We start from the raw sequence: 13,226 nt of genomic DNA, 5'->3' as shown, positions 1-13,226 counted from the left end.
CCCCTTCCGGCCCAGTTAAGACTCATGCCAGTTGGAGCTCCATACTGTCACACACACACACACATACACACACACACACACACATACACACACATACACACACACACAAAAGCACCAATATCCAACACTGCGTTGTATGGTGGTTTCAACATTGTGTTCACTGGTGCATCAGATAGTCCACATAGGGGACAGACAGCTGTGTCTGTGAGACACCAGTCCATCCTGAGATTCTTCAACTTGCTGAGTCACCCTGAAGCCCAAAACAACGTGACCTGTGAATCTGGGTAGACGCTGAACATTTAGAGGATAGGTTCACAAGTGTGTCTTCAAACATTACTCCCCGGCCCGTGTGTTAATACTGTTATGACAGTTCCCAAAATGTCCAACTTTTATTCCTTTAACCCTTGTATTGTCTTCCCTTTTGGGACCCTCCTCATGTCCCTCGGGTAAAATTGTAAAAACAATTATGAAATAAAATTTTACTTCATAATCTATTAACTCATATTGTCTTTATCTCAATTTGAAACAAGTGAGATACCATATATGTTCAGGGACTGCAATCAGTCTCTACTAGCACACAATTAAGAATGGAAGTGGGATTCATTTTTTGTCATAAGGTTATGATTCACGTTAAAAATCCACTATGGAAAAAACATGAGCGTTCATATCCAGATCAATTTTCTGAATTGAGTCTGGAATACATGTTTATCACAGAAAATAAGGTAAGGCCATTCATAAAAGGTAGAAAAAGCGTATGTTTTTTCTTCTTGTAAAAATTTAAAATTGGGTCAATTTGACCCAAATACCATAGAAGGGTCAAGATATTTCAAGGCTATATTCTACTTTGTTTTTAGTATCATTGGGAGTATTACAGTAAATGCATTATGAATTTATTATTGTATTTAACATTGTACATGATGCCATTACAATCACAATCCACTGCATTATATAGAAACAGAGTCACAAAGCATTTTTCCCCCAAAAGATTATAACATAACATATTCAACCCTACCAAATATACGTTTTAAAAATGGGGTTAATACCATCGCTTTTGACATAAGTATTTGAGACATATTTCCTTCCGTGTTATACATTTTGACATGTTTTGCCCACTTTAGATGTTTCAGTTTAACATTGACAACACAAGTGTTCCATTTGTCACAGCAATGATTTTGTTTTTCCTCATAAGATAATATCTTCACATCACATGCAATGGCATCATAGAGAGAGTGAAACATTTGGATTACACATTGTCTTGTGTGAAAATACAATGTGGTTTGACTTGCTGCCTGTGGGCAACATTATAGTCTTCATTATGTCATAATGTGAGTTTGTCAGATGTCCCCCTTGCATGCAATGCATGCTGGATGTCTGGTCATATCTGCAGAAGACACAGAGATTCTTTCCCATGTGTCCTAGAGTACGGGACAGGACAGACGCTGAAGACAGGGCCAAACTGCTGGGCTTCTCTATCTGGAGCTGTCTGGTGTCCACATAACTACAACCATAATAAACTTCTTATGCAAGGTACATGGGCATGTGTGTGTGTGCATGTGTGAGTGTGTGTGCACGCGTGTGTGTGCATGTGTGTGTGTGTGTACTGAGTCAGGAGTTGCAGAGTGAGCTGAGGTGGAGGATGAGTGATTGCAGTGGACAGTAATCCCGCAGATGGATTAGCAGGTGGTATTAGGAGAGGGGGGGGGGGTGGGCGGGTGGGGGTGGGGGTGCATTACACTGCCACCTCTGAACTGTCACAATATGGAGCGGCAGCTCGCAGGGCCTGACCTCCGTCTGCTTCACCCCAGCAACACACACTGGACATTGTAACACACACCAGTGAACCGGTGAACGGGTTATCAGGCCCACAGTGGGGAGGTTAGATCCTATATAATAAAATAAAACAAATCAAAATATAATTGCCCTACACTATACATAGGGCAATTATATTCCTTTTTCATTTCACTCTTACTGCACCTTCAGCAATGAAGGCGCGATAAGTGAAGTTTTACTGCCCCATACTTATTATGACCTTCTTAGCCAGACTTACAGATGTCACTTATCTACGTTTCTCATTTCTAAATTATTACTTTGTATTATCATAACTCATCATAACAGACTCACAACAAGATATTTTTATGATGGTGTTATAAGGCCTAGAGGACGTACACATTTATTTTTAATATTAATTTAAGTTTTCATAACGGGGTCAAACTTTCGACAGCCTCAACAGTTTGTTGTTCAGATAAAGTCATGTGACAGGGTTTCCATGAAGTCCTCATGTGAAATCAGACGTTGATTTAACCCTTGTGTTGTCTTTGGATCATATTTGACCGTTGACCCGTTTTCAAAATTTCCATATGAGAAGTATGTTTTTTTACCTAATTTTGATTAGCCAAAAATAGCATGGATGACACCACACAACGGCTTTGCGATTACAGCAAAATATCGGATCTCCACTTACGCTGAATTTTAGGGTGTTTATTTCATTTTTTTAGCATTTGGAAAAACGTGAACATTTTTCTAAACAGTATGCCGATTGAATATCGATATATACCCTTCTGTGATTATCCTTCCTTAAATATTAGTCTAAATGAGTCATAATTTCTGCTTTTGTAACTCAAGAAGTAGGTATAATTTTCTATAAACGAGGTTTATAGGCCATGAATTCTAAATAGAAATGTAAAACTAGTGATGATAAGTTGGTGTTAGTGGTGTTTATACACGGTCATGAAAAGAAGCGTTAAAATAAAAAAAGTGTGGATTTTCAGTTTTCAACCGGGGAGTCCATGGTTGGATGGAGGACAAGGTTTAAAACCAACAGGGACAATACTTCTGCAATAACAACACAGATATAAGGTACGTAGTGTCCTGACATTTTAAACATCTTATGACTTGTGTAGAAAAGTAAAGGAAAATTACCACAAGGCAAACAATACAAAAAACTATCGGCTACACCTGTGATCGGGGGCGCTGATTTGATGTACACATTTTATGCAACAATATTTGCTGCCCCTTAATGATGTCTGATGTTATTTTTAATTGTGCATCTCTTTGACTAATTAAGTTATAAATTATGCAACAGGTTCCCATATGTGACCACTATAGAAAAGCCATCCTATAGAAAGTATGTCATGTGTTATAAGTGAACGTGCAAAGATTTGATTTGATGATTCAACATGTCCAGGGCTGCAGTGTGAATCCAATGTGATTACTGAGCTCCTCATGGGTGATGGTGACAAAATGATCTTCATGATGCTCTCTGTCTGCTGTCTTTGTCAAACACCTGGTCTGAGGTTTTTCTGAGTGTAAGGTTAGTTGGAATCACCTCAGAGGTAAGAGGACGGCTGCACCATTGTGAGGTTAAAGTATTTCACATCGCATGTGAATGCCGAATGGCTCCCTGGTCCTCTTACTGATGCTACAGGGGATAAAGTGAACTACAATAAAGGGGCTGATGGGAAGGGTTCCCCCCCTAATCCATTCAACTAGCATGTTGTCAATCTGACAAATTAGATTCCCATTGGATCAGAGTAGCTGCCTGCTCGGCCAATCACTGCCTTTCCATTTGGCAAATGAGTACATATATTTTTAACACACGTTGTATGCCAGCTGTGTACTTTGTTTTTGAAGCCAGTTTATAAGTAGAAACATATTGAACTCAGCGTAGAGCACTTGTTGCTGTGAGAAATGTTCTTTATTGATAGATAGATAGCCTTTATTATTAGACTCATGGTCCATAAAAGTATATATGTTTTATATCTGAAACATGTGCACAGCACGGTTTTCTTTGTTGTAGTTTGACGTAAGTTTATTGTGAGTGTATTGCACTTTTTTTTGTACAGTTCTGTGACAAAAAAACCTTCCCAGCCCTTGTCACATGACCAATTTATGTTTCCACATATCCAAATATTTGCCTAAAGAGCCCATAGAAAATATGTGTTATATTGGATAATACCATTTTAAAATGAAAACAAATAAAATTAATAATGAGTTTGATGTGTTTTATTTAGAATAGACTTAGACTTAGACTAGACTTTGACTTCAACTAGACTTGGAATAGAGTAGACTTTGACTTAGACTTCTCTTTATTAGTCCTCTTGGGATGACTCCCGCAATAAAATTGAAATTTCCAGCATTCGTTTTGGCAAGAATGCGGAATACAAGACAATATAAAGATAACAATAATTACAGTAATAAAAGTAGTAATAATAATAATAACAATAAGAACCTTTGGCTATGAAAAGACATAAAAAGACATTTGTCATAAGTTATCAGTCAAAAGTGGGAGCGTTGAGTAAAGTGTTATATGTCCAATATTTCTCATATTTCTGAGCTGATTTTCTCTGCTGTATTCTGATGAATCCTCCGGGCCCCCCCTGACTGATTATTGGTCCCCGCCCCTGTTCCACCCCACTATAAAAATCTCCAATAAAGTCTGGTCCCATTGTCAGACTCACTTGATGAGATCAAGAAGAGACACTGTTGCATCTTTGCAGAGAGAAAGGTCTGACTTCATAGACGGGAACAACAATTTCCCATCATTCACACGTGTTTCTCCCTGGCTGTGAAATACGCTAGCACGCAATCTTTTTTCTATCTTTCAATTCCCAATGAAGGAAAGAGGTTTCTCTAATCACTGCAGCAGAGGAGGGGAAAGCACTGGCTGGTGAGGTGGGCATTAGGTCAAGTTTAAGCTGAGCCCTGAGCCAAGATGACACTCGTCCCAGGCTTGGCGACAGACTGAGAGCACACGCTTCACCCGAACCCTTCTGTGACACTGTTCACTCATGGACTTCCTTAACAATGGGTAAGAGAAAGCCTAACAGCTCAGAAGAAAGTGATCATATTCAAAAGTGAAATAAAAAATGTGCACATCTTCCTTATTGTTTTGTCTGTTGCTTGATAAAAAAGAGGGGGGTGAGGGGATGGGAGGGGGGGGTGCTTTGCAGAAATACAAGCTGGTGGTGACCAGCAGGAGGGCGGCTACAGCTTCCAACAACCTGATGAGTGAGTTTTCACTGACATCTGGTGGATAAACCCTACTAACCTGCTTTAATGTGAGTGACTGGGTTGTAGCTATACTGCATATATTTAAGGACACAAAGTACATACAGTAGAAAAAATCACAAGACAATAAGAAGCTGTTTCTGTCTAGGCGCGGAAAACAGCCTTATGGGCTTGTTCAAAGTCCTCCCCAAATACAAAAAAAAAAGATAAGTACTCTATGCAAAAATAGAACAAGCAATACAACAAACATAACACACAGAAAATATGGATTATGGAAAAAGTAACGCAAGTAAAAAGACAAGGCAAACAGAAAAACAAACCACAGAGGCTGAAAGATGAAATGAGAAACTTTTGTGACTTATACTGATAGATGTTGTTATAGTTCATCTAAAACAAACACACACACACACACACACACACACACACACACGCACACACACACAAAAAGGTTGGTTTGCATTCATTTAAATATGTACAATAATCTTACAGTATTCTTTCACGGAATTATTTGTATTCTATCATGTTTGACATGGTATCAGTTAGTAGACTGTTATTAATTTTAATCTCAGTAGACAAAAGGTTTTTTATTTGGATGAAGTGAGACTGGGTCATAAGTTTCTTTCTGTAAAAAAAAGTGCATGAATAGCCTACATATTTATTAAAATATATACATACGCACAGACCATAGATGTAACAGACAGACAGTACCAGTAGGTGGCAGGATGATGAATGTGGTCTTTCGAGTCTCTCATCAATTTACAACATGAAGTAGGAAGGCCGTGATGCCTTTCAGAACCCCAGGTGGGTTCGTGAGGCCGCACAGGTTAGGTTTCATATGACGAATGTACCGTATTTTAGATCAAGAAATATAATGGTTCGAACTTGAAACTGATGACCAAATTCACTCTGTAACAGGATGGATGACGTTTGAAATCCATCAGCACGCAGCTTTCCGTTTCAGCGACAGGAATAAAGACACAAGCCACGTAAACACAAACAAACAATAAGCAGGGGGGGGAGAACTAACAGTGAAAGAAAGCGAAAAACAACTTGAAATAGGATATGCTTTAACTGAGCCCTTTTTAGGAAAATCCATCAATGCAAGTGTAATTGGACCAGGAAAAGCTTAATTTTCCTCTTCGTTTACTAATGAGCACCAGATGCTGCATTTCCAATACATTTGAACGCACCTCCGCCAAACCTGGATGTTTTGCTTCATGACGTAAAAACGTCCATGTTTACTACAATCCGATATAGACCAGAAACTTCGAATTTCGGTCTTTGAAATGAAATAAAATTCGTCATTACTGAATGAAGCGTTAAATATAGCAGTTTATCGTTAAGTGTTAGCTATATTTCGAAACGAATGACCGGATATGTGTAGTTTAATTTGAGCAAATGGAGTTGTAGACAAAGCAGCAACAGAACAACAATGAACAGACTTCGTTCTAGACGTTTCTGATAAAATTAGTGAGCTCGGCTTCGTCCTGCAGGATGCTTCGAGAGTCGTATCCCTTCGCGGAGGACAGTTTCAGCCGCTTCCCGTCGCAGAGTAACATTTACGGGCTGTGTCAGGCCGGGGAGCAGGAGCTGTTGGCGGCCACCCTCAAAGGGAAGGTGCTGTGTTTCAGATACCAGGGGCTGAAGCACAAAATCCGGCCTGTGGCCAAGGAGGTCCAGTTCACCTACATCCCAGGTACTGGCCCCGGGAAACCTCAACACAGTAACATATACTCAAGTACACAAACGGTATCAGAGCAGGATTCGGTGTAAACTGACTGTGAAGATAGTAATAGCACAGATGAACAGGGGTCTTTTTTAAGCCAAGGACCCCTTAGTAGAAAGAGAAACGAACCAGGGACCCCCCTACTACACAGTGGCTTGAGAAAGATTACACCCCCAGGCTGAAGTTGATTAAAAAAGGAATAAAAAAAACATCTTTTGGAAATTGATATTAATGTCTTAATTGAAAAGATTTGGGAAAATCCAACCAAATAAAGCCACCAATTATCTGTGTAAATGAAAAATGGATGTATTGTAAATAAATAAATATTCCTCCTTAAAATACAGGGAGCATAAGTATACACCCCCCTATTTTAAATTCCCATAGAAGCAGGCATATTTTTATTATTAAAGGCCAGTTATTTCATGGATCAGGATACTATGCATCCTGATAAAGTTCCCTTGGCCTTTGGAATAAAATAGCCCCCCCCCCCCCCCCCTACATCATCACATATCCTTCACCATACCTAAAGATGGGCATGGGATACTTTCCATAAGGTTTGTCTCAATGCAAATCAAACCAGCTTTTAAGCTAACTGAAATTAAACCATGCCAATCTTTATGTTTGCCATATGTCTACAGTTTAAATTTTGTATTAACACAGCTGTATTTGTGAAGTATGAGGGGCAAACCTTTCAGCTGTATGTCTATACCACATACAACTTCAACATACGAAGAATGTAACATAATATGGATGTGAAAGCAGTTATAAACAGCCTATGTGACAATTAAATTAGTTTAGGTTAAAATCAAGAAATAGTTGTGAGAATAATCGTGATCACAAGATTGATCAAAATAATCGTGATTATTATTTGGGCCATAATCGTGCAGCCCTATGTTATATCATCACATAAACTGTAAACCAACATATCACTCCAAAACAGACCATCTATCAGAACCTATGTTCATGTGAGTGGGGCTCCTTCCTCTGTTGCAGGAAGCCCAAATATCTTGATGTTTTGACGTACAGTATGTTGGGATGTCTTTTTCCAGATGTGCAGACCAGTGACAGCTCCTGTCCAGAACTCCTGTCCTCCTCTCTTTGGAAATCCGAAGCTCACCATTTTTCTCGATAGCAATTATAAGTTTTCAAAGTCTTCTAATAGGGTTGTAGTATGAAAGATAGCAAATTTCAATTCCATTGCCTTTAAATAACCTCACTAACCCGGCAACAAGTCATGGTCCAATCATTATTAAAATAAGGAACTATACTAGTAGGGCTGCACGATATAGGGAAAAATATTGATATTACTTGCGATAAATAAACAGATATGAAAGTGTACTCAGTTCTGCATTACTTCTGTTTTTAATATTCTTATAAAATACAACACATTGCTTCTTGAATTTTAAAACAAATGAAAGTAAACCATTTCCAACTTTCATTTATTGATTAAATTAAACGTTGACTATAACATAAAAGGCAGCACTACAATAAGAATGACGGTCACATTTTAACATGCATTTTTCCACTGACGTTTTAAAAAAAACTTTTCTTTAAACCACGACAAAAAAGTCTCAGAGTGCATTTCGCAATTTGTCCTAACCTTTCGAGATGTCTTCATTGCGCCAGTTGGTATCGCGACGGTGATAAAAACAATATATATTGTGCAGACCTATATACTGGTCAGATTTTGGTTTAGTAATGTAGTTTTTTGTAACTGAGTGATTTAGTTCTGAAACTTGTGTTGCAACTTGTGTTCCATACATGTCGGTTGTTGGTTGATGCTGAAAACACTCGACCCTGTCTTCTTCATGCAGTTGATGCAGAGATTGTCTCAATTGACGCCTTCAACAAGTCTCCACCCAAAAGAGGCCTGGTGGTGGGCATCACATTCGTAAAGGTATGTGCGTGCTGTGTGTTGAAGTTGACATGTCAAAGCATGTGTACACTCACACAGTCAGCCTCAGCAACAAGGCTCCGGCTCCGGCCCCTCACTGACATGGACCCCTAAGACCCCCACCCCCCAATCACTAGCCACTACACTTGCACTAACCTTCGTCCTGGACTTTACATCATTGCATACTGTATATTCTTTTCAAGTGTTGCACTCAACCCAGTCAGCCTTTTTCTGATGCAACTGTTACTTTATACAAACCCCAATTCCAATGAAGTTGGAATGATGTGTAGCATGTAAATAAAAACAGAACATAATGCTTTGCAAATCCTTTACAACCTGTTTTTAATTAAGTACACTACAAAGACAAATATGTACTCAGTTTGAATTTGATGCCTGCAACACTTTCCAAACAAACTGGGACAGGGGCATCTTTACTAGTGTGTTGCATCAACTTTCTTTTTAACAGCACTCAATAAGCGTTTGGCAGCAGGTACCATTAATGGAAAAACACCATAATTGTTTTAAGCTTGGAAGGAATTCTTATTGTTTATTTAATATCTATGTCTGCTGTACAACTTTCTTATTGGCTATATTAGCCCTCATTCATAATCTGGACTGTGGACATAACGTTAACATCTTACATCTTATAACTTATTCCCTGTTACATAGTGCTCTTATTCTTATTCAGTCAATCAGTTTATAGGTTATTATGTTTATTTTTTATAGTTCTAGTTAATATTTAATCATGATCTACTGCACTGTTCAACCCCTGAACTGTTCACTTTTTCACTTTTTTTATTACATTACACAAAGTCTACCATAGTATCTCACCTTATCATGGTCATTGCATTTCTTTGAGTGATTTTTATTTTTATTCTTAGGGATGTGTGATATACAGTATGTGTGTATATGTGTTGGTTGTGTTATGGTTGTCTTGCTACTGGATGCCTAAAAGTTCCTTCGGGATGAATAAAGTATCTCTCTATCTCTCTGTCTATCTGTCTATCTATCTATCTATCTATCTATCTATCTATCTATCTATCTATCTATCTATCTATCTATCTATCTATCTATCTAACTTTAATATGTTTGTTTGTGTATTCACCTTTCACCAAGGCCAATTTCTCCTAAGTGTACTTATGTACACAGACGCACACTTATGTACACTTATGATTTTACACTTACTAGTGTAATTATTGAGGCTTGTACTGATTTCTGATTTCTCCAGAATGGTTGTTAAATTATTGTAGAAGCGTTGTTGTTAATGGCTGGACTCCTGCAGGACTCTGGGGACAAAGCCACGCCATTCCTGAATATCTACTGTGACTACGAGCCGGGCTCGGAGTTCAACCTCGAGTCTATTGCACGTGAGTGGCGCCGTGCTCGCAGCATACAGTGCTTACTCTTAACAGATGTTAGTCATGTTGCTGATGTTGGTGTGTGTGTTTGTCTCTGAACAGAGAGTTGCCTGAATCTGGAGTTGCAGTTCACGCCCTTTCACCTGTACCACACAGAGTAAGTTTGTGAACTAAAGCTGCAACCATACACTTCATACGATTCACGATTTTAAGTTCACGATACGATCATCTCACAATTTTTTGTCTCGCAAACAGAATGTGCTGGAGACAAATGAATGAAAAGTATTCCTTTATTAATAGAAAACTGTCATCAGAAGTGCAACTGAAGTTGTATATTATCTTAAAAATAATAATTTGATTAATTAAACAAATCCCACATATAAATAACTGAATAAATAAATATCTTTGAATAAAAAAAACTAAGAAGACGTAGTGATGTCTGAAGTCAAACAAGTGAAATCAAACATATATATTAACGCCTTAGGCCATTTAAAAATGGAATCATTTGATGATAAATTATATTTACAGTTGAATTTTAGGAGGCAACCTTCTGAATAGAAAATGTTTTTTCTTAGACTCAATGACATGACAAAATAAAATAGTACTTTTGTTTTCTATAACATGTATCTATTATCTGTAGTACTCATTTCTACATCAACAGCACTTGATTATAATTATAATAGATTCGAAAAGCTAACAAATGCTTAAACACCAGGCCAGCTGCATTCCTTTACATATATATATATATATATATATATATATATATATATATATATATATATATATATATATATATATATATATATATATATATATATATATATATATGCTGCTGGTGGACTGCTTTTAGTATTTGATAACCTCATTTAATATGCTGCTCTGGATCTGTTTTATTGTAGTGTTTGTGAATGGGTTATGTTGTTATGGTGACCATTGTCAGTCAGCAGCTTCTGTACAGACAGGGTCTGTCAGAAAGGATGACACAGTGGGTCTGGATGGCAGATGTCAGCAACCTGTTCTCTCCATCAGAGTGCAGTGTGACGATGGAGGCAGAGAGACAGTGTTCCTGCTCAGTGGCCATGACCAGAGGATCCACCTATACAAGGAGGTCAGATCAGAGACTCTGTGTGTATGTGTGTGTGTGTGTGTATGTGTATTTAAGGTGGAGGTGGTTGTGGCCTTGACCAACTGCCACTTTGCTTGTTTGACAGCCATGATGTCTCTCTCTCATGGATGGGCCAAATTCTCTGGGCTGGCAAAGCAGATAAAGGGGAGGTAACCTTGCCTCTTATGACCTCATAAAAGGCAAGATTCAAGAACGGCCCGTCTGAGCTTTCATTTTCTCAAAGGCAGAGCAGGATACCCAGGGCTCAGTTTACACCTATCACCATTTCTGGCAGGCTGGGGGATCTCATATTAATGTTAAAACCTCTGAAAATGAATTTTTCATGCCATGGGACTTTCAATACTGGACCAATGTCAAAGGTTGTTGTTCCCATCAGTCACTTAGACACAAAGACATAAAGTGGCGAGAAGTCCTCCACAACAGATAACAGGCTTCCTTCTTGTGTTTCAGTGTCACTCTGGCGGGGGACGGTGGAGCGTAACGTCCACGCAGTGCCTTAGGCTACTTTAAACGGCAATCAATGTCCGAGACAAGTCACTCCATAGCCTCATGTTCTTACCGGAAATACGTTAATATGCGGTAACAAATGGCCTTTAACATAACTAATTTTGTTTACACTTTACTTGAAGGTATCTACATAAGAGTGACATGACACTGTCATGTTCCTGTCATAAACATTATAGTCAAGTCTTCAACTTTTATGACGTAACTCTTTGTGTGTCATACGGTTTTTTCATGACAAGTTAGGGATAGAGTTATGACTGTGTCATGTGTTCATGATAGTGTCATGTCACTTCATGTAGATACCTTCAAGTAAAGTGTTAATCTCTTTAATATAATCATATTATAAGATATTATTACTATGGCCTTTATTGCATTTATTTATTCAAGTATGTATGAAAAAATGAAATGGTATTTGTCCTTCTGTGAAGATAAGAAATCTATAGAATATTAATAATCCAAAAGTTTGTTTAGGGATTTTCTTCCCTTTCGTCTTCCTTTTCCCATTGCAGATTAGTACCGCCTCAGGCGAGGGTGGCTGGTCGCCACAGCAGGAAACTGCAGTTACCTAACACAACACACACACACACACACACACACACACACACACACACACAGAACGTCAATTTTGATTCTGTTGCCAAAGCCAGAAAACAAATTTAGTTTCAAAAGAAACAGGAGGCAGCAAAAAAAAAAAACACCGCTGGATTAACTAATTAAACACGACGGGACACCCCGTCTGTCGCTAGCAAAGATGACGCAGGGATTAGGGACGCTTCTCTCTGACCAATCAGCTGTCTGCAGGTTTTCACATCACATTCTGGTATCTGCTCAACGTGCTTAAAACCTCAACTGAGTTAGTACTACAAAAAAATACCTGTTAGCAGGTACCAGGGACATTTTTTTGTAATGGAGAACCAAAGAAGGTGAGTAGAGGCAATGGAGCAGGTACCATGTAATGGAAAAACGCCATAAGACACTAAAAGTGATTAAACTTATAGAATGGCTTTACTCACAATAGAGAAAAAAAACAAGATAGTGATGAGTTTTGCATATCTGTAGTAGAAGTTCACTTTGATTCACCATGCACCATCAGAGCATAATTCAGCCGGATTCTGGTGTTTCCAACAGAATGCCTCCCTCCACCAGTTTGAAGAGCAGCCAGTGGAGAGACTCTTCCCTGAACTACAACAACTGCCCAGCAAGTTAGTCTCAGCTCCGTATCTGTATTTTGTGATTCATATTTTTTTCCGTTGATTACAAAATATACTATTTGCAACAAGAACAAATCACACCTTCCGTCATCCCGACCCACCCAGACAAAAATGACATGTAAGAATACATGACAACAATAACTGCAATAGTCCAGATCCTTCCACAAAATAGTAATGGATTAGACAATAAACCAAATAAACATATATATGTACAGTATATGTGAGAACGCCATGAGCCCATCACACAGGTCTCTCCTCGTTACAGAGCTTCTTGGGAGCCCTCCAGAAAGTTCAAGTACTGTCCCTATTTTCTAGTGTAGACATCCAATCGTGGCAAACCATTTAAATGACCCATTTTCAAACTGTATCTATTATTGTTTGATTGTGTGTGTGTGTGTGT

At 38.5% G+C, this 13,226-nt stretch overlaps 1 protein-coding gene across 1 annotated transcript in view; it reads left to right on the top strand.

Annotated features, from left to right (window-relative positions):
* The first annotated feature begins 6,227 nt into the window (after positions 1-6,227).
* Positions 6,228-13,226, top strand: part of kptn (kaptin (actin binding protein)) — a 13,488-nt gene continuing 6,489 nt past the window's right edge. The window contains exons 1-6 of the mRNA XM_034889659.1: positions 6,228-6,703; positions 8,548-8,630; positions 9,910-9,994; positions 10,088-10,142; positions 11,015-11,093; positions 12,744-12,817. Coding sequence (XP_034745550.1) covers positions 6,502-6,703; positions 8,548-8,630; positions 9,910-9,994; positions 10,088-10,142; positions 11,015-11,093; positions 12,744-12,817 — 578 coding nt within the window. The 5' untranslated portion in view covers positions 6,228-6,501. The remainder of the gene's footprint in view (positions 6,704-8,547; positions 8,631-9,909; positions 9,995-10,087; positions 10,143-11,014; positions 11,094-12,743; positions 12,818-13,226) is intronic.

The sequence above is a fragment of the Etheostoma cragini genome, chromosome 13 (genome assembly GCF_013103735.1).
Source record: "Etheostoma cragini isolate CJK2018 chromosome 13, CSU_Ecrag_1.0, whole genome shotgun sequence".
Lineage (NCBI taxonomy): Eukaryota > Metazoa > Chordata > Actinopteri > Perciformes > Percidae > Etheostoma > Etheostoma cragini.
The sequence above is the reverse complement of the archived record's forward strand: the minus strand, read 5'-3'. Positions and strand labels throughout refer to the sequence as shown.